Source organism: Anguilla anguilla, chromosome 19 (assembly GCF_013347855.1).
Source record: "Anguilla anguilla isolate fAngAng1 chromosome 19, fAngAng1.pri, whole genome shotgun sequence".
Classification (NCBI taxonomy): domain Eukaryota; kingdom Metazoa; phylum Chordata; class Actinopteri; order Anguilliformes; family Anguillidae; genus Anguilla; species Anguilla anguilla.
In genome coordinates this window covers 7,602,332-7,623,899 of record NC_049219.1, presented here as the reverse complement: position 1 = coordinate 7,623,899, position 21,568 = coordinate 7,602,332, and the positions used below count along the sequence as shown (strand labels likewise).

The following is a 21,568-nucleotide window of genomic DNA, read 5'->3' as shown; positions in this document are numbered from 1 at the left end:
CCACGCACACACACACATATATATGCAAACACACACACACAATCTCTCCTGTCTTTCTTTTTCTCTCTCTCTCACATAGACACGGTCTCTCTTTCTCTCATACACACACGCCGTCTCTCCTCTCTCTCTCTCTCTCTCACGCACACACACACACACACACAGTCTCTCCTGTCTCTCTCACACACATGCACACAGACACATATATGCTCACACACACACATATACACAGTCTCTCTCTCTTTCTCTCATACACACACAGTCTCACCTCTCTCTCACACACAGACACTTATATATGCACACGTACGCACACAGTCTCTCTTCTCACACACACAATCTCTCTCTCTCTCTCTCACACACACACACACATTTATATATACACACACACAGACACACAATCTTTTCTCTCTCTCTCTTACACACGCACACACACACATGTATGCACTCACACACACACACACACACAAATATATATGCACCAGCACACACACAGACACATACATGCACAGTCTCTCCTCTCTCTTTATTCCTTTCTCACACACAGTTTCTTCTTTCTCTCTCACGCACACGTACATGTACACACACACACTGTCTCTCTCTCATACACCCACATACACACACACAGTCTGTCCTGTCTCTCACACACTCACACACAGACACACACACACAAACAAACACCCACACACACTCAACTGTCCTCGGTGGCCTACCTGTTTCAAGGCTGAGCTGTTGTTGCTTCTATTTCCACTTCAACAATAACAGCACTTATAGTTCAGCAGGGCAGCTCTAGCAGGGCAGACATTTGACAAACTGACTTTTAAGGAAAGGTGGCATGACAGTGCCAAGTCACTGAGTTCTTCACTATGATCCATTCTACTGCCAATGTGCCTATGGGCCACCATCTTATATCTGTGCGGGGGAACGTGTACAATAGGTACAGTCGTAAGGGTGTTGTGGTTTGTACACAGTCCCGGATTCACTGTCACCAGTTCTGCTAGCTCTCCTGTGCCTGGGGAGAGGAGGGGGGCCATGCAGCTCCCCTGTCCCATTAGGAGGGGTGGGGGAGTCTCGTATTCTACACATGACTTTGGGCTTTAAAATTTTTAATAGTCTTTGTTTTCATTCCTATCCAGCATTACTGGTTTTTTTTTTTTTTTTTTGGGTAGTCTCTTGGTGGTGGTGGGGGCTTCTACAGGTGGCCATTTGGACAATTAGAATGTAGCGTGAAATGTGAGCTTTTCTCAGGAAGGCAGTTGGGGAGAAACATTTGGGGAGAGCTGCTTAATAGAGTCCTGGAAGCCATAGACATTTCTGTGTGAAATGATCTGCTCGTGTTCTTTATCAGAACAGATACTGACACCGAGCAAGTGTGTCTGTTTTATGTTGTGTTCAGTCATAGTCAGTAGAACTTAAATTCACCCCCCAGGGAAAATTGTGGGTAACAGAAAAAATCTGCATGTATTTGTCAGCCTTTAAAAAATAGACTTTCATGTTTTGGTGGGGTTCTAATACTTGCTCTGCTGTAAGTCCATTTTTTGTCCAGCAGAGGGAGACAGATCATTCACCTGTAGCACCCTGAACTAATTCCACCAATGCAGTCTTTCCAACCATCTTTTAACAAAGATTGTTAATGCCTCTGTTTTCATTTACATAATGTATGTTCATATGTAACATATTTTGATTATATTTTATTTTAAACATTCCCCCTCTTTTTTTCTCTCCAGCTTGTCTGCAGAAGCAGGAAGTCCCCAGATGGAGGCGCTGTGTAAGCATGAGTTTGGTTTTGTTTGTTTTTGTTTCTATGCACCACTTTTGGTGTATATTAGTGCATTACTACTGCCAGTCTTACATACTGCTACCTTTCTGCAATCAAATGAGTTCATTTGATTGCGTAGTAGTATGGGGGACTGTCAGTAGTAATGCACTAACGGAGAGTGGGGCCCCTGTCAAAATTTTTTTTTTTTTTACCTTCCGAAAATTTTGAATTTGCAAAAAAATATTATAACCCCCATGTTGTATTCTGGGAAATTCCGGGGGGCCAGATTGCCTGCCCGTCCACTCACACCACACACACACCTCCCCCACCCTTGGGGACCACCGACGTTGCTCAGGTGCGGTCTCGGGGACTCGAACCATCAACCTCTACCTCCTGAGGATCGGTTCAGCCCCCTACGCCACATACTCCTTCGCATTTATCGCTCATTTTTTTGTGCACTTACACAGCACAACGGACAAAAGCTGCGCAAACTGAAAAGGGGAAAGCAGGGATTGAACCGCTGACCTTGGTAGTGGAAAACGAGAACCATTCCTCTGCACCACTGTAACTTTTTTGACTTTTTTTTGTGTTTTTCCTGCAGTGACATGAAGACAGTCAGACCTCAGAAGTAGAAACTGAAGGGACGAACGGGGATTCGAACCCTGAAGCTCAGCGTTCCAAGCTTTGGACAATACCTTTACGCCACCATCATGTTAGCGGTTGCGCGGCTGCAGAAATGGCCTGATGATGAGACAATCCAAGTATAAGCGAAACAAAGACGAAGGGGGGTTCGAACCCCCAACCTCTGCGTCCGTAGGCAAAGACAATACCGTTGCGCCACCTTCTCTTATGTGAATCGGCCGGCTCTTCTGTGGGTAGAAGAAGATGACACAACAGAAATATTTACAAAAAAATCTCAGAAATTTTGCCTTCATCTACTAACTTCGGACCTGAAGGCGATGAACCTTGTTACCTATGTCTTACAGCTGGTTCTTAGAGCCACAGCAGAGAGGTGAAGAGCCAGAGAGACAGAGCAGAGGGGAGATTGAACTTACTATCTTGGGATTCGTGGAACAGGGTACTCTTGCACCACGAAGCCCTTCAAGAGTTCCTGGGTGTTCATTAGTGAACTTATTCGCAGACCGATAAGAATTAAACAGGAAGAGCTCAGCTTTGAATAGCAGAGATCCAGATTAGGTGCTCTCCTAAAATGAACTCTACGAAACTGTGGAAAAATATAAACTGACACCCTAATATATTTTGGCTTATTTAAATAAAGCTTTTGATTCATTGGACTTCCCTTGAATTTGCGATTTATGATTAGAACAGGTGACTGACAAGTCCCATTCAAACAGATGACCTAATTAAATGTGTAATGGTGTTGCATCTTATAGGTGTGCCTGAAAGTGATTAGTTGGTTACATTTTTTATGCCTTTGAATGTTTTCTTTTACAAGGATGAAAAATGTAATCTAGCCAGTAATGTACTATGGAGAACAGTCATTCTGTTTTTATAAAGTGCAGTGGATATGTATTGGGGGACAGGGCTTGTAAATGCATTTTATTTTCTTCTTAATAATGAAATAAAATTAATTGTGTTTTGTAATTTTATTCTGCAATTACATTTCATTCTTGAAAGTTGTGCTGCCATTGCTGAATAAAAATAATGCACAATAAGAACAGTGAGTTTCGGTTTCAGTAGATCTTTATTATCCCCAGAGGGCACCTTGTGTGCAGCATTAAAATCCACATACATTTTGATAACCATACAAAAAATAGACTTGCAACATTTTTTAAATTGGACTTCCTCTGCTGTAATGCCGTTTTCTGTCCAGCAGAGGGAGGCAAACTCCTGACATTACATTGTATTACATATATTCAGCAGACATTTTTATCTAGTGATGTACAATAAGTGCATACCAAAGGTCATTGGAACAACTACAAAACACAGGTCCAATAAGGTACAGTACTCATTTTGTAACAGTTATTCATAGCCATGAACACATTAAGTTCAGTACACACATTAAACATTAACCTAACCTATGCTAAGTAAAACTAGGAGGCATGACAAGCTACAACAGCAAGATAATGATACAAAGTACAGTATAAGTGCTGGATGGAGGTACATGTAACATGAAATTGGCACAGGAGGTACATGTGTAGCATGAAAGGGGGATTTAAGTAATAAAAATGATCCCAGATTCATTCGAATGGCAGGGGTGCAAGTGGCCCTGTTGCCACAGAGCGAAGTGGTTGAGCTGGCGTGTAGGATTGAATCATGTCCTGTAAGTAGCCGGGGGCCGTCCTGTTGGCTGCAGGGTAGGTGAGGGTCAGACTTTGAACCTGGTCCTGGCAGTGACCGGTAGCCAGTGGAGTGAACTCAGCAGAGGAGTGACATGGGATAACTTGGGAAGGTTGAAGACGAGTCGGGGAGCAGCATTCTGAATCAGGGGACATATGAAGCCCAGCACCGATGCCTCCGAAGCACTCCCCTCAGCTCCTTTAAAAAAAGAAGGGACCAGTTAAAAGCATTTACATTGATAATCAAACCAATATATGTAAAGTGAGATGCATGTATACTGTATTTTGGTACAATCTATGTATTAGGCTATGTATAGTTTTGTTTTTAGTCACACACTAAACAGAGGTAAACCAGTAGAATGTGTGTGTTTTTACTACCATGGAGAAGTGAAGACCGTAAACTTAATCCTTAACATGCATGTGATTTACAGCAATGTGCATGCAAACACCACGAAAATTGGGAGCAATCAGTTTTTAGCAATAATCCGATTAAGTATCTGCATGGTTCACAACAACACGATTTCTCTAATACCTGGGTTTTACATGGATTCTTTTAATAATCATGTAAGGCCAATTAGTTGTGTCCAAAAATAATTACTTCACATCGCTCTGCGTTTTGCTTCCGCTTCTTCTTCGCTTTGTTTGATACTGGTTTGTTAAACTTCCACACGCATTACTGCCCTCTGCTTGTCGTTAAAAAAAACCACAACTGATCCTCAGATGCATCCGTGCAAGTCTGGTTGCATACAAACAAATCCAAAGCTTTCCTTTCAAATAGTTACCGCTTATTCTTATCTGAACCAAGAAACGTTTCAAAAGAAACTCCTAATTCTGAAATAAAGTTGAATACCATCTTACTTTCCTGTATTTTACATTATAATAACATGTTGAATCGTCGCAGGCATGCCACACGCTCATACCCACCTGAGTGTTTCCCTACCATCTTTAAACATCGATTAAAACCACAGTGCCTCAGACTTAATCATGCTGGTTTAACTGTACTTGATCCTTTCCCCCTGCATAAAGATATACAAACAACACCCAGGTCACTGCGTCTGGTGAACTTCCGCATATGCAGTTTTAAAATGTCAAAATTTAAAGCCGACTTTCCTACGTTCATGTGCACACACAAATCGAAAATTTACGCAAACATATCGGAGTTAATGTAATGTTTTCTCAGATTCTTACCATACCCGATTAAGGTAACAAACAGGCGTTTACATCAAACCTTCCATAGCCGGATTATGGCCTCAATCTTATTAAAACCGAATTGTGCCTAAACGTAGCCGAGAGCTGTGTTTTCCTGTGCTTTAATTGTGATTGATGACAGGTGCGCGGACAGCCGCCTGTTGCAGGTGCGTTTTATGTCCACAAGAGGGAGCCACCTTACCTATTCGTTTATACAGTTAAAGCCAGCCATCGTTAATAAAATAATTAATGAAATGTCATACAACGCTGTACTAAATAATAATAAATAATTACAACATTTTGGTCATTTTGACAAAAGAATCTGCGCTGATGCACTCCCATTCTAAATGTTACAATGGTAAGCCCTTAAGTAGATTTTGAAAAGCGTTGTATTGGTTTAATCGCAAATGTTTTGCAAGCATGGCAGTTTGTATTTTCATACCCTGGAGACCTGGAAACTATTTAATGTTTAACAGACAGGTGATTTCCAGCAAGCACATGTTAATATTAATTCTTTGGATCAGATTGTAAAAGAGAGCAGTCTTTCCAGGCTATAATGGGGATTACGGACTCCATATTAACACAGTTCCAGGAAGACTGGAACTGACTCCAACACGGAAATTTATTCAGGCAAGATATTCAGCGAAACACTAAAACTGTCTAGTAAAGATAATGAACTCTCTCACCAATATGTCCTCAGGTAAGATAGCCAACTCCCCATTCACACAGCCCAGGCAGAATAACTCCCATATTGATATTTCCTCAGCAATATTATAGTGAAGATAATGAACTCCCACACCAATAGGTCCGCAGTTAAGTGAACTTTCATTTATACGGAGATAATCAACTCCCATTCTGACACATCCTCAGCAAAGCTAATAACCTACCACACTGACATAAGAAGGTATACCAGGTATGATGAGCCTCATTGTCCCACATGGCTCATCGTAACTACACTTACACTTGGATCCTCCAGTTACACTACAACACACTCCTTTTGCCTCCTCCGTATTAAATTAGATGTCTGTTCTGGTTTTGCTAAGTACTGAGCTTATATACATGTCCTGTAGTCTTTTCCTTACCGTCTGTGCACTTTATCATATCACTCAGTGGTTAATGATTGACCCTGCCTGTGCTGAATGTTCATTCCTACTGTACTACTCCTACTGAAATAATTTAATTTGTGTTCATCAGGATTATACATACCATGTCCTCCAGCTGACCTCCCAAGAGCAGCAGGATATGTGTATTGTGATAATTTTGTGTAATTATTACAGTACAAAATTTATCACCAGAGTAACATCCTTTAGCATCAAAAATTGATAGCATTGATACTGTATCTTTCCTTTAAAATAGGCTTCTCTTTGCACAAACACTTACCATTGCCAGCGCTGACCTCTCCAGGGTGTTACTGGTCGACCTGTCACATCGTCTCTCCAACGGACCTACCTCATTCGCCTGTCCTACCAGTGACTTCCGCATCAGCAGGTGCAAATGTATGGTTGCAACTGTGCAATTCATAGCATCCCCAGAACTCTGAAAGCACTGTCTCATGCATCATAGTTAAGTCTACAATCAGTAATGTCAAAGTGAGACAACAATGTAAGGCCTGCAGGCGGACTGAACCAAGATCTTTGTTGAGGATGAAACCCTTGTACACTGTGTGATGTGCCTTCGCTAAGTACCTCTATTAAGATAATTACCCTTTCAACAGAGATACCTGGGTTGATAACTTTGCTGTACTGGAGTGTTTTTCCTCGTTGACATTTAAGACTGTAGACTTAACTTAGAAGTCTGGATCACTGGTCTTAGGTTCCAAATGCCACAGCTGGTTAAAAAATGTATAATTGTATGTATAAAATTGTATAATAATAATCACAGCTTAGTGATGACAAAGAATTTGCATACTGATTAACAGTATCGGTGGTTGGAGGACCAAAATGTGCCTAGGTACTTGAAAACATTTCCGATTGCTTTCATGAGGAAAATGTTTATCTTTGACAATCAGGTCATTGAGCGTAGAGTTCTGGAGCACCTCAATGAGTACATGCACTAGCATTCCCCCCAATCCACTAACCATGGATACCATTGGTGCTCAAGTTGGGTGATTAGTGCCTGTCTCTCACTCAATCCAGCTCGGCCATCAGTACATTTGAGAGACAGAGATTAATCACACTCCTTGAGTGGGAATTGAACCCACATTTTCATGCTGGGAAATACCAGCGCATTTACCCTCTGAGCCACCCCAGAACTCTGAAAGTACTCTCTCATGCATCATAGACAAGTCTACAATCAGAAAAGTCAAAGAGGAAAAACATGTAAGGCCAGCAGGGGGACTGAACCAAAATCTTCACCTTAACAGATGTAGTGGAGACACATCACATAGTGTGCAAGGGTTTCTTCCTCAACAAAGATCTTGGTTCAGTCAATGATCTGAAATGGCAGAAGGAATTAAACAGTAATAGCTTGATACATCACCAGCGAGTCATAAACTGGGGTAGGTACCCCAGCACAGGGCCAACTTGTCCCCATGTGAAGACACTCACTTGTCCATAATAAATATTCAGATATGTGTGTGTTATCCTTAATTTCTTACACTCTAAATATCTTTGTTTAACACATCATAACTGTGTCCTTTCCAGATTCAGGAACTCCACTGCAGTTTATTAATATTCCACATTAAACATTTGTGAACAAATTATTATTCATAAATATTTATGTTCTGGGTTTTGCACAGAAATGCACCAACAATCCATTTGAAAAAAAAAATGCAAAAAAGGAACGAACCTTCTTTTTCAACATTTAACTCTGATATTTCTATGAACTTCTATTTTTAGACCACAAGATGGCAGTATAAGACCACAAATGACCAAAAAACAAAATTAACAAAGGCTCTTCCTAGGAAACTCTGTGTATGCTAGGTCCTAGGAAACTGTATGCTGGGTTTTTTTTCCAGCCACAATTGCAATCCCAGAATTAACAAGATGTTCACTTTTATTAATTAGACACTTTTCATGTTTTGAAGGATTATTTACCCTTTTTAACCACTTTATGTTAAATGGTTTGTTTATTATTAATTATTTATTTAGACAATGCGGGTCACCCTAGATGTGGTTACCATTATGTGCAAACCTGCATCCCTAATTCAGCAAATAACTGAACTAATTATATAATCAAGACCTGAGGCTGGAATAAAAACCAGCATACACACGGCCCTCCATGGCACTAAGTTTGAGACCACTGTGCTACGATATCTGTCTAATTTTTAGACCAATGGCCTTTAATTTTATCATTGTTTATCCTCCTTCTACAATGTCAGATCATTGAGTTCAATGTGATTTACCAGCCTTGGGTGAGCTAGTCTATGATGGTTGAGGTGCATTCTAACTGGTGAAGTAGCCCTTAGTTGTAAGCTCTTGCTCTTCCAACAATGGGACCAGTACAAGGGTTTCATCCTCAGCAAAGATCTTGGTTCAGTCCCCCTGCAGGCCTTACACTGTTGTCTCACTTTGACATTACTGATTGTAGACTTAACTATGATGCATGAGATAGTGCTTTCAGAGTTCTGGAGTGGCTCAGAGGGTAAATGCGCTGGTATTTCCCAGCCTGAAAGTGTGGGTTCAATTCCCACTCAAGGAGTGTGATTAATCTCTGTCTCTCAAACGTACTGATGGCCGGGCTGGATTGAGTGAGAGACAGGCAATAATCACCCAACTTGAGCACCAATGACATCCACGGTTAGTGGATTGGGGGGAATGCTAGTGCATGTACTCGCTGAGGTGCTCCAGAACTCTGTGCTCAATGACCTGTCTGTCATGGATAAACTTTTGTCTCATTTTGACTTCTGTGATTGTAGGCTTAACTATGATGTTGGGCTGAGAGAGTTCATTTATGGTGACTGAAACGAAAAACAAACGAGAACGCGCGATAATTATTCAATAAAACAGTTGATTGCGCACCTTTTTTATTATCTTAAATTTAAAATCGTCCTTATAATTATGCGACGTGCGCTATATAACGCCAGTGAGTAAAGGGAGGAAAAAATTAACGCCTCCCCCTTTACTTCAGTACATACGGTTTGACCAACCGTGACGCAATGTTTGTGTTTTTTTAAAGTTTTGTGGGATATGTAGTCAATAACGCGTCGCGATTGGTGAAGCCGGCGAGACGGTGGACTTCATTTCCCGAGTAAACCATCGTCGAAGGACATGCGGTGGCCATCTGCAACTCGTAAATATACTTCCGCCTGCAGTGCTGCAGAAAGGTAATTACATGTTTTGCTACAAGCCAATGTTTACTATGTAATGTCTGAATGCTCACTTTAACTATGTTTTGAAAATATTACTTCGTGTGCTTCCTGTGTGATACGCGATAATATCCGTACATTTAACCAACCTTGCAAAATACGGTTTGCATCGATAAACAAACAACCAAACTAGCTAGCTGCCTAGCTAATGTCGCTAGCTAGCTATGTAGATAACACTAGCTGGACAGCCATCAAAGAATCAACAAACCTGTTAACGTTAGCGAGTTATGTTAGCTGCATATGATGAATTGGTTGGTTTGACATTTCTATAGTTTTCTGTTTGCTGGTCATATCAAGCCTTCCTGCAGCCTCTTGAGCGAATTCATAACTGTCATTACAACTACATGTGATCATGCTGTTTGTAAATACTACCGGTGTTTACAGAAACTGTACGCAGCGTAAGAACCTTTCTTGCATTACAGCCTTAAATGAAACTATATTAAATATGATTTATCCCACCTTCATTTGCACATGGTATTCCGTAATATCCCACATTTCTGAGAATTAATTAAAAATGAAATTCTATAATAACTGAGTTGTGTAAGTGTGGACATTTTTCTCCATCCATTTTCCCCTCTGTCCCGACGAGAGCGCTAGTGCTTCTCAATGAGAAACGCCCCCATAACAGGATGCTTCGCTGTAGGGCTGGTGTTCTGTGTTGATATACTGTAGTGGGTTTTCGCCAAACATAGCGTGTTGTGTTTTGGACAGAATTTCTATTTTGGTTTCATTAGATGGCAAAACATTTCACGACATTGCTTCAGAGTTCAGTGTGTTTTTGCATATGTCAAAGGAGACTCAGAGTTGGCTTTTTTGAGTAGGGCCTTTCTTCTTGCCACCCTGTCATATAGGCCAGTATTGTGGAGAGCTTGGGATATTGTTGTCACATGCACACATTGACCAGTCTTTGCCATAACGGACTGCAGCTGCAGCTCATTAAAAGATGCCATTGGCCTCTTGGTGACCTCTCTGATTAGTCTCCTCTGTGCTCGTTCATCCTGTTTGCAGGGACGGCCTGATCTAGGCAAGATCTCAGTGGTGATTCACTGTGTTATTTGAGTCCTTTGATATCTCGTTATGCTCATCTCCTGATTTGTGTCTGTCTGCAGTTTTACCTCTGAGTCCTTTAGAATGCTCTTTGTTGTTCATGGTTTGTTCTTTGCTGTGTAATGCACTACCCTGCAGAGGAAGCCTACAGAAACAGATTGTTTCATTGTGTGCTAATCAGAATTACTATAACTGGACACAGGTAGGGGCCAGTCAGCTTGGTGTGTGATGTAGGAGTTTGGTTATGCGTGAGCTAATGCACCATTACAATCATTAGGGTGTGTCTGTTTTATGCAACCCAGCTGTCATAGATTTTTTAAAATGAGTTCTCAGGTATTTTGAGAATTGTTTTCACTTGGATATTGTGGAATACCATGTGTCAATACATGTAAAAAATCAGATTTGATGTGCTTTTTATTTAAGGCTGTAATGCAGTAAGAGGGAACACTGTGGAAGGGTTGTATACACGTTCTATAGCCAGGTGACTGCAGGTGAAAGAGTATGACGTGTGCATGTTGCGGAAGATGAGGACAGGGCCTTTATGTATGTTGGTGTCTGGATGTGAGTTATTGAACTCAGTTGGAAGGCTCACCACCTTAGATGTGCGGAGGAGAATATGTACATGTGAGATATTTGAAGAAACTGACACACCCGCATGGCTGTATCTGTTATCTGTTCTCCTGCGCAGGTCTAAGGTGATGGGCCTGCTAACTGTCATTTTAGTAATTCACACTCAGATTCCAACATACATAAATTACCTGTCCTCATCTTTAACTACATGCACATTTCATACACTTTCCCACGTATTCACCACATACAGTGGCTATAGTTAATGTCTCTGCCAGTCTTATATACTTCTGCCTTTATACAGTAAACTGAGTTCAGCTTCAATTGTGGGTAATGGGAAAAATCTGCATGTATTCGTCAGCCTTTCAAAAATAGACTTTAGTGTTATACTTCCTCTGCTGTAATTCAATTTTTTGTCCAGCAGAGGGAGACATATTCTTCACCTGTAGCACCCTGTACTAATGCAGTCCTGTCAAACAAAGATTGTTAATGCCTCTGTTTTCATTTGCATAATGTATGTTCATAGGTAACATATTTTGATTATATTTTGTTTATTTTAAACATTCCCCCCTCTTTTTTTCTCTCCAGCTTGTCTGCAGAAGCAGGAAGTCCCCAGATGGAGGCGCTGTGTATGTATGAGTTTGGTTTTGTTTGTTTTTGTTTCTATGCACCACTTTTGGTGTATATTAGTGCATTACTACTGCCAGTCTTACATACTGCTACCTTTCTGCAATCAAATGAGTTCATTTGATTGCGTAGTAGTATGGGGGACTGGCAGTAGTAATGCACTAACGGAGAGTGGGGCCCCTGTCAAAAATTTTTTTTTTTTTTACCTTCCAAAAATTTTGAATTTGCAAAAAAATATTATAACCCCCATGTTGTATTCTGGGAAATTCCGGGGGGCCAGATTGCCTGCCCGTCCACTCACACCACACACACACCTCCCCCACCCTTGGGGACCACCGACGTTGCTCAGGTGCGGTCTCAGGGACTCGAACCATCAACCTCTACCTCCTGAGGATCGGTTCAGCCCCCTACGCCACATACTCCTTCGCATTTATCGCTCATTTTTTTGTGCACTTACACAGCACTACGGACAAAAGCTGCGCAAACTGAAGGGACGAACGGGGATTCGAACCCTGAAGCTCCGCGTTCCAAGCTTTGGACAATACCTTTACGCCACCGTCATGTTAGCGGTTGCGCGGCTGCAGAAATGGCCTGATGATGAGACAACCCAAGTATAAGCGAAACAAAGACGAAGGGGGGTTCGAACCCCAACCTCTGCGTCCGTAGGCAAAGACAATACCGCTGCGCCACCTTCTCTTCTGTGAATCGGCCGGCTTTTCTGTGGGTAGAAGAAGATGACACAACAGAAATTTTTACAAAAAAATCTCAGAAATTTTGCCTTCATCTACTAACTTCGGACCTGAAGGCGATGAACCTTGTTACCTATGTCTTACAGCTGGTTCTTAGAGCCACAGCAGAGGGGGGATTGAACTTACTATCTTGGGATTCGTGGAACAGGGTACTCTGTCTTGCACCACGAAGCCCTTCAAGAATTCCTGGGTGTTCATTAGTGAACTTATTCACAGACCGATAAGAATTAAACAGGAAGAGCTCAGCTTTGAATAGCAGAGATCCAGATTAGGTGCTCTCCTAAAATGAACTCTACGAAACTGTGGAAAATTATAAACTGACACCCTAACATATTTTGGCTTCTTTAAATAAAGCTGTTGATTCATTGAAGGAATTCCTTTGCATTTGTGATTTATAATTAGAATAACAGGTGACTGACCAGTCCCGTTCAAACAGATGACCTAATTAAAGGTGTAATGTTGTTGCATCTTATAGGTGTGCATGAAAGTGATTAGTTGGTTATATTTTTTATGCCTTTGAATGTTTTCTTTCACAAGGATGAAAAATGAGATTTAATCTAGTCAGTAATGTACTATGGAGAACACTCATATTCTGTTTTTATAAACTGCAGTGGATATGTATTGGGGACAGGGCTTGTAAATGCATTTTATTTTCTTTTTAATAATGAAATAAAATGAATTGTGTTTTGTAATTTTATACTGCAATTACATTTCATTCTTGAATGTTGTGCTGCCATTGCTGAATAAAAATAATGCACAATAAGAACAGTGAGTTTTGGTTTCAGTAGATCTTTATTATCTCCAGAGGGCAACTTGTTTGCAGCATTAAAATCCACATACATTTGATAACCATACAAAAAATCGACATATACATTGCAACATTTTTTTAAATCAGACTTCCTTTGCTGTAATGCCATTTTCTGTCCAGCAGAGGGAGGCAAACTCCTGATATTACATTACATTGTATTACATATATTCGGCAGACGTTTTTATCTGAAGTGACGTACAATGTGCATACCGAAGATCATTGGAACAACTACAAAACACAGGTCCAGTAAGGTACAATACTAATTTTGTAACAGTTATTCATAGCCATGAACACATTAAGTCCAGTTCACACATTAAACATTACTCTGACCTAACCTATGCTAAGAAAAACTAGGAGGTATGACAAGCTACAACATAAAGATAATGATACAAAGTACAGTATAAGTGCAGGATGGAGGTACATATAACATGAAAGTGGCACAGGAGGTACACGTGTGGCATGAAAGAGGGGGATTTAAGTTGATAATTATCCCAGATTGCTCAAATTATCTCAGTCATCCGAATGGCAGGGGTGCGAGTGGCCCTGTTGCCACAGAGTGGAGTGGTCGAGCTGGCGCGTAGGATTGAATCATGTCCTGTAAGTAGGTGGGGGGTGTCCTGTTGGCTGCAGGGTAGGCGAGGATCTGGACTTTGAACCTGGTCCTGGCAGCGACCGGTAGCCAGTGGAGTCTGCTCAGCTCCTTTAAAAAAAGGGACCAGTTAAAAGCATTTAAAAATAAGACAAATTGATAATCAAACAAATATATGTAAAGTGAAATACATGTATACTGTATTTTGGTACAATCTACATATCAGGCTGTGTAATTTAGTTTTTAGTCACACACTAAACAGAGGTAAACCAGTGGAGTACACCAATGTGTGTGTGCATCTACTACCCTGGAGAAGTGAAGACTAATTTTAATTTAAAAAAACATGCAGGTGATTTACAGCAACGTGCACACAAACACCCCGAAAATCAGTTTTCAACAATATTCGGATTAAGAATCTGCATGTTTCAGAAAAACACGATTTCTCTAACACCTGGGTTTTACGTGGATTCTTTTAATAATCATGTAAGGCCAATTAGTTGTGTCCAAAAATAAGTACTTCACACCGCCCTGCGTGATGATTCTGCTTCTTCTTCTCTTTGTATGATTCTGGCAGGTTAAACGCTTCCAAACGCATTACTGCCCTCTGCTGATCGTTAAAAAACCCCACCTGATCCTCAGATGCATCCGTGCACATAGTCCAGTTGCATACAAACAAATCCAACTTTCCTTTCAAATAGTTACTGCTTCTTCTTGTTTGAAAAAAGCAAAGTTACAAAAGAAAAAGGAAAGTCCTAATTCTAAAATAACGTTGAATACCATCTTACTTTCCTGTATTTTACATTATAATAACATGTTCAATCGTCGCAGGCATGCCACAGTCATACCCACCTGGGTGTTTCCCTACTATCCCTATCGCTTAAAACCACAAGTGTCTCAGAATTAATGTTGCTGGTTTAACTGTACTGATCCCCCCCCCGCGCATAAAGATATACAAACAACATCCAGTTCACTGCGTTTGGTGACCTTTCGCATGCGCAGTTTTATAAGGCCGACATTTAAAGCCGACTTTACTACGTTCACATGTGCAAATAAATCGAACATTTGCGCAAAAATATTGGAGTTAATTGAATGCTTTCTCAGATTTATACCATACCCGATTAAGATAATAAAAAGGCGATTACTTACAACTTCCAGAACTACCGAATTTGTGTTCCTAAACATAACCGAGAGCTGTGTTTTTCCCGTGCTTTAATGGTGACGGGTGACAGGTGCGCGGACAGCCGGGTACTCTGTTGCAGGTGCGTTTTATGTCTACAAGAGGGACCTACCTGTGATTCCTACAAGTTTAATACAGACGGCCCCGGTTGAAGCCATCGTTAAGAAAATAATTAATGAAATGTCATACAACAGCACTGTACTTTAATATAATGACAACATTTAGGTATTTTGACAAAAGAATCTGCGCGGATGCACTCCCATTCTTAATGTTACAATGATAAACTTTTAAATCGAGTTTGAAATGGTGGCATGAAGCTTTATTCTCAAACGTTTTGCAAGCATGGCAGTTTGCGTTTTCATACCCTGGGGAAGTGGAAACTATTTAATGTTTAACACACAAGTGCGTCCGATTTTCCAGGCTATAGTGTGGATTTTATAGACTTCATATTAATACAGCCCCAGGGGCCAAATGTTATCTATTTAGAGTTGAATTAGCACTGGACATTTTATTGTGTACTTATTCAATATACCTCTACAGTACTATAGGGACACTATGTCTAGTGGAGGCAGACTATAACATAAGTTATGCATTCACTTGTGTTTGCACAAAATACTAATAGGTCCATACCAATTTAGTGCTTCATACAGGGGAGGCAAGAGACCAGTATATATTAAATGCATTTATCAAGCATTAGGACTTCATTTATCTAAATTCCCTTCTATACAATTGTTGAAACCCTGGCAAAATGGCAATCATTTGTGATGTTTAATTTAACAATATAAGATTTGATTTGCAATAAAGTTCAATGCGGTGGAAAGTCTTAGGTAATCAGAATGCAGTTCTTCTTTATCCAGTCTTTTCAGCTGATACATGCATGATATACAGAATTATTTTTTATAGTATCTACATTACTCATGCTCAATCAGTTTTATATTGTCCAAAAAAAACGAGATCATGGTATTTCATATTTAGACTTACTGCACTTCTAAGAATCAACATGGTAGAATAAAAAAAAGCTTTATAAAAATACATAACGTTCACATTTACATGTGAACGTTACTCCAGAAACGTAATTGGCATTATAATTATAACGAAGGAGTATTTTTGGGTAGAATGGGGTTAAAGAAAATGCACGGCCAGTCAAAGCGCTTAATAAACTACAAATCCCAACGTACCAACCAGTTCCACCCGGAAGCGTGTGCAGCCGGTAGACGTGTCCATCCATCCATCCAGCTTGCAGTTTTTGCCTGCTTGGCGGTCGCTTTTGACTACTTCACAGCTCTTTTTGTCTAAACATCAGCATGGCATTAGTATAGCACTACGTGAACAGACAGAATAGGTATTAAGAACAGTTCGTGCTTAAAATAACAATGAATACCATACTTGCAATCATCTTGGTTTTTGTCGGATGCTGCAGCAATGTTGTGTTTTTGGAACTTTTGGTGAGGTTAGTAGCCTAACTTTCTAACGCTCTATCTGGATACTGTTAAAGATCACTACCTCGGACTATGTAGCCTTTCTGTCCCGTTCCCAAGTGCGCGTATATAATCTTGGTAAGGGTCCGGGCATCATTTAAATGTGTATTTTATGCTAGAAAATTTTTCCTCCGCCTGAGCGAAATGAAAGGTTGGCGAGAGCAGTAATTTTATTAGCGGATTTTAACAACCTTCTAAGTCGAATCTGTATTTTCGGGAAAAAGCATGCGACTCTCAGCCACGGAAACTACGATGCTGCGTTTTCTGCATCTGCTTTAGCAAGTTAGGTTTGCAATTGTCTCCTGTGTTTACCTCCTAGCTGTCACAGAGACGGACATGTCGGAAGCAGACATGAAACCTCTCGCGAAGAACAGGAACGTGCTTTCTTTTTTTAAGTTACACTGTTGTTTGTATGCACTACACCTACAGGGAGTTTCCTGGTTGCGGAAACATCGTTACGTTCGCGCAGTTTGCCTTCATCGCTTTGGAAGGCTTCATTTTCGAAACAAATTTCGGCAGGAAAAAACCTGCCATCCCCATTAGGTACGTAAAGCAAGTGGAATTTCAAGACTAAGACCAAATGTTTGAAATGAACTCCGAAATTTGAATGTTAAAGCTGTACTCGCATTTCTTGTTTATCCAGGAACTATGTGGTCATGGTGACCATGTTCTTCACGGTCAGTGTGATCAATAACTACGCCCTCAACTTCAACATATCCATGCCCTTGCACATGATCTTTAGATCAGTGAGTACTGTCCTCATTTCCTGTTTCATCACTTACCTGTTTGGCCCCAGGTGGTTTCTTCTTGTTGGTTCTTCTTAAAGGAATAATTAGGCAGTAGTTAATTTGCTTTGTTTACCAACCACAACCTGTTTTACAGCACCAACATTCCCTGGTCCATGCATACTATAAAATATCTATGTTGAAACTTGTCTTTGGGAAACCAGTGTACTTCCTGTTGTCTTCCTGTTTATTTCCTGTTGAGTGTTGTTTATACACATATCTGACTGACACCCTCTCTCACCTTTACAGGGATCACTGATAGCAAATATGATCCTAGGAATCATCATATTGAAGAAGAGGTACACTAACCTTGTATTCATATAACCTGCTGTAGTTTATATGATATGTTTGCTCTTATAACCCAGTCGTAGTTCATTTACTGCATAGGATATTTATTTATACACTGTATACATTTCAATGGAATCTGTGGATTTGGTCAGTGCTAGTGATGCCCTTTCTGTCATAAGGAGTGTGCAGTGCCATGTCAGGTGATTGGAATGTAGCGCTTAACTGGGTGTGTATAAACTACTGTTGTCACACCTTAGAGCAACATTGACAGTATTTGTATGGTGCAAGAGAACCACTGCAATATACCTGTTCTCAGGTCAGTTATTCTGTGCGGTGTCTCGCAGCAATGTTGAATGTGCTGTTCTCAGGTCAGTACGCGTCTCCCTACAGGTACACCCGGAGTAAATACATCTCCATTATGTTCGTGTCCCTCGGGATCTGTATCTGCACCGTTATGTCTGCCAAGCAAGTGGTGAGCCTTTTCCCAACCTGGTCCTTCACACACTGTCCCTTAATTTGGTCAGAGAGACAAGGTCAATTACACACCACCCTTTAATCCAGGCCTTTACACACGTACCTTAACCTGGTCTGAGAGACACGGTCATTTACACATCACCCCTTAACCTGGTCAGGGAGATATGGTCATTTTCACACAGTCCCTTAATCTGGTCAAAGAGTCACGGTCTGTATAGGCCTTTGGTCATTTACGCTGACGCCTGCTGTAAAATACTGTGCAAAGTAACAGACGCTCACAGACACGTTCTCTCGCCAGAACGTGGACCAAGAGGGCACGGAAGAGCAAGGCTTGTACACTTTCCTGCGATGGCTGCTAGGTAGGTGCCCCGGCTTGTTTGAGCGCGTGCATGTTTGTGCGAGCGCGTGCGCACGTGCGTATGAACACGTTTGCGTGTGTGTGTGTGTGTGTTGCGTTGTGTGGGTGAATGCAAAAGTGCGCGTTCCTACTTGTGTGTTTGAGCATGTGGGTTTTTGCACGCACATTTTCTCAGCGAAAATTGCAGGGAGAACGAGGACACTGAATGACATCTGGAAACAAAATGGCCGCTCGGTTGCATTAGCCGTGCTAATCGCTTGAAGAAGGTGCACGGGGCTTGGTACCTCTGTAGTGGCGTTTCGCAAATGTGCTTTTGCCTGGCTGCCATTCCCGGCAAGGCTTGCGGCTTGACCCTTAGACTTTCTGCCGTCTCACGAGGACCTTTGAGATGCCGGCGCGTTATCTGTCCTCCCTCTCGATTGGCTGCAGGTATCGCCATGCTGACCTTTGCCCTGCTGATGTCGGCTCGGATGGGGATCTTCCAGGAGACGCTGTACAAGCAGTACGGCAAGCACTCCAAAGAGGCCCTTTTCTACAACGTAAGGGCGGGACAGAACGGAGCAGGCCGTGATAACGTCGCACGTGCTGTACGATCAGTGATGTCATTGGTGATGTCATCGGTGAGGTCAGCGTTCTTTTCTCTCTCTCCACAGCACTGCCTGCCTCTCCCAGGGTTCCTCCTGCTGGCCTCTGATATCTACAACCACTGCGTCCTGTTCAGCCAGAGCGGTGCGTTAACGTGCTAACATCTACAGCCACTGAATCAACACACTAGTATCTGCAACCTGTGAGCGGTGCGCTAACGTGCCAACATCTATAGCCACTGAATCAACACACTAGTATCTGCAACCTGTGAGCGGTGCGCTAACGTGCTAACATCTACAGCCACTGAATCAACACACTAGTATCTGCAACCTGTGAGTGCTGTGGTAGCACACTAACATCAGTGTGTTTTTGCAGCTCCTGTTGAGGTGCCAGGGATCGCAAAGGATGTGCCAGTGATGTGGATATACTTGCTGATAAACGTCATCACACAGTATCCTTTCGGCAGTGTACACACGCACGCGTGCGCGAGAGAGAGGTACCAGGTTTGTTTTGGAGTAAAATACTTTTCTGTGCTCTATTGATCTTGCCTGGTGGAACTGAGCCTGCCAATATGACCAGAAGGTGGGGTTTGCACTTTTGGAGAGTATTTAATTGGTTCCAATACACCAGACAAGATCAGTAAAGCACATGAAAAAAAAAAATAAATAAATAAAATTTTGAATCCAAAACGAATAGGTCTGACAGGTACACACGCATGCACGCACTTGTATGCTCATACATAAGCGCATAAGCTAACCCATACACCCTTGTATACTCATGACAATACTTGTACACACAGACAGTAGTTCAAACGCAGCATTTGGGGGAATGTAGTTCTCTTACACAGTGCTTAGTGCGCAGTATCCTCACGTAGGCCGCCGAAGTCTCGCCATGACCTTTAACCCCCGCCGCCTCTCAGATACGTGTGCATCCGGGGCGTGTTCATCCTGACCACCGAGTGCGCGTCGCTGACGGTGACGCTGGTGGTGACGCTGCGCAAGTTCGTCAGCCTCATCTTCTCCATCCTGTACTTCCACAACCCCTTCACGGCCTGGCACTGGCTGGGCACGGCGCTGGTGTTCCTGGGGACGCTCCTCTACACCGAGGTGTGGGCCAGCGTCCGCGCCGCGCTCCGCCCCGACGGGAGGAAGAGGGAGTGAGGCTCCTGCAGTGCCCCCCGCAGGACCGGGGGTCTGCTGCAACACGCGCACATACGTGTATACGCACATACACACACACACTTACTTTCTGTTACTCGCTCACACACGCACACATTGTCATTCACTCACAAGCAAGCATGCACAGACATTGTCATTCTCTCACACACACACACACACACACACACACATATGCACACTGTCATTCTCTCTCTCTCACACTCACACTTTCTGTCATTCTCTCTCTCACACACACACTTTCTGTCATTCTCTCACACGCACGCGCACACACACCACACACACTCCCTTTCCCGCACTCGCGGGCGCACGGACACGCACCAGAGCCGCGACGGAACCGTAGTCCCGCGGTTTCGGTTCGAGTTCCATCGGACGGGTCCCCCCGGTCCCGCGCGGTCGGTAGCTGGCGAATATTGAGCCCGGGCTTAGCTTCAGCGCGGCCCCTGACCTCCGCTCCTCACCTCTCTGTAGTCCTTCTCCGAGTAGCCCAGGGCTGTAGTCCCTCTCGGAGAAGCGCGTTAGCCTCTCGAAGGAGGGTAAACTCACACCCACACCACACAGATAGTCACATCGGCTTCGTCAGGGTCTTTAGCAGTGGGTCTCAAACTCGGTGCCATGGAGGGCCGTGTGTGTGCCGGTCTTTATTCCAGCCTCAGATCTTGATTATATAGTTAGTTCAATTATTTGCTGAATTAGGGATGCAGGTTTGCACATAATGGTGACCCGACGTCTATGGTGACCCGCGTTGTCGAAATAAGAACTTGCTTACATTCTGTGCTTCAATGCAGTTAAATGCATATGGCGGAATGAGTAATTGGACTCAATTAAAGGCAGCATTAATTGTTTGGAATGCATACGCATGGCCCTCCATGGCAACGAGTTTGAGACCACTGTTCTTTAGCTATCTTTTAATTTATTTGAATAGTCGACACGTTCTCATATAGAATGCGAGGCGCACAAACCTTCGTACGCTAGTTCTGCTGAACACGAAAGATTAAGGTGCTGCACGGTTACGGTTGCCAAGGCGACGCCGGCCGGACTCTCTCTCGCTCTACACGGTTACCGCGGTCACCGGCGTTCGAAAGTCGTCTTGTCAGTCCATAACTGTAGGAGGAGGCAAGGAGATTCCGAGACTTGAAGGCTGTCCTTTGACCTGGTCGGAGAAGACTCGCCGATTTTTATTTTGTTTGTTTTCCTTTAATTGTGTTCCTCAGGATGTGGTGGTGTTTGTACTCTGTCCTAGCAGTGTCTGTTTGCTGCTCTCTAGACCGTGAATAAATGTGTAGAACGGTAAATTCGTACACAGGCAAGGGC

At 42.4% G+C, this 21,568-nt stretch overlaps 1 protein-coding gene and 2 long non-coding RNA genes across 3 annotated transcripts in view; all 3 read left to right on the top strand.

Annotated features, from left to right (window-relative positions):
* LOC118219326 overlaps positions 1 to 3,438 on the top strand; it is a 285,113-nt gene extending 281,675 nt beyond the window's left edge. Inside the window, exon 3 of the long non-coding RNA XR_004763693.1 lies at positions 2,355 to 3,438. This is a non-coding gene — a long non-coding RNA (uncharacterized LOC118219326). The remainder of the gene's footprint in view (positions 1 to 2,354) is intronic.
* A 5,932-nt stretch (positions 3,439 to 9,370) lies between these two features.
* On the top strand, positions 9,371 to 13,300 carry LOC118219336. The gene is made up of 2 exons (XR_004763710.1): positions 9,371 to 9,505; positions 11,750 to 13,300. It is a non-coding gene; the product is annotated as an uncharacterized LOC118219336 (long non-coding RNA).
* Positions 13,301 to 16,301: 3,001 nt separating this feature from the next.
* On the top strand, positions 16,302 to 20,401 carry slc35b4 (solute carrier family 35 member B4). Its single transcript, XM_035402439.1, has 10 exons — positions 16,302 to 16,561; positions 17,019 to 17,132; positions 17,233 to 17,335; positions 17,624 to 17,673; positions 18,053 to 18,134; positions 18,435 to 18,495; positions 18,924 to 19,033; positions 19,148 to 19,223; positions 19,455 to 19,530; positions 19,999 to 20,401. The coding sequence occupies exons 1-10, from the start codon at positions 16,485 to 16,487 to the stop codon at positions 20,237 to 20,239; spliced, it is 990 nt and encodes a 329-aa protein (XP_035258330.1). The 5' UTR covers positions 16,302 to 16,484; the 3' UTR covers positions 20,240 to 20,401.
* The last annotated feature ends 1,167 nt before the right edge of the window (positions 20,402 to 21,568 follow it).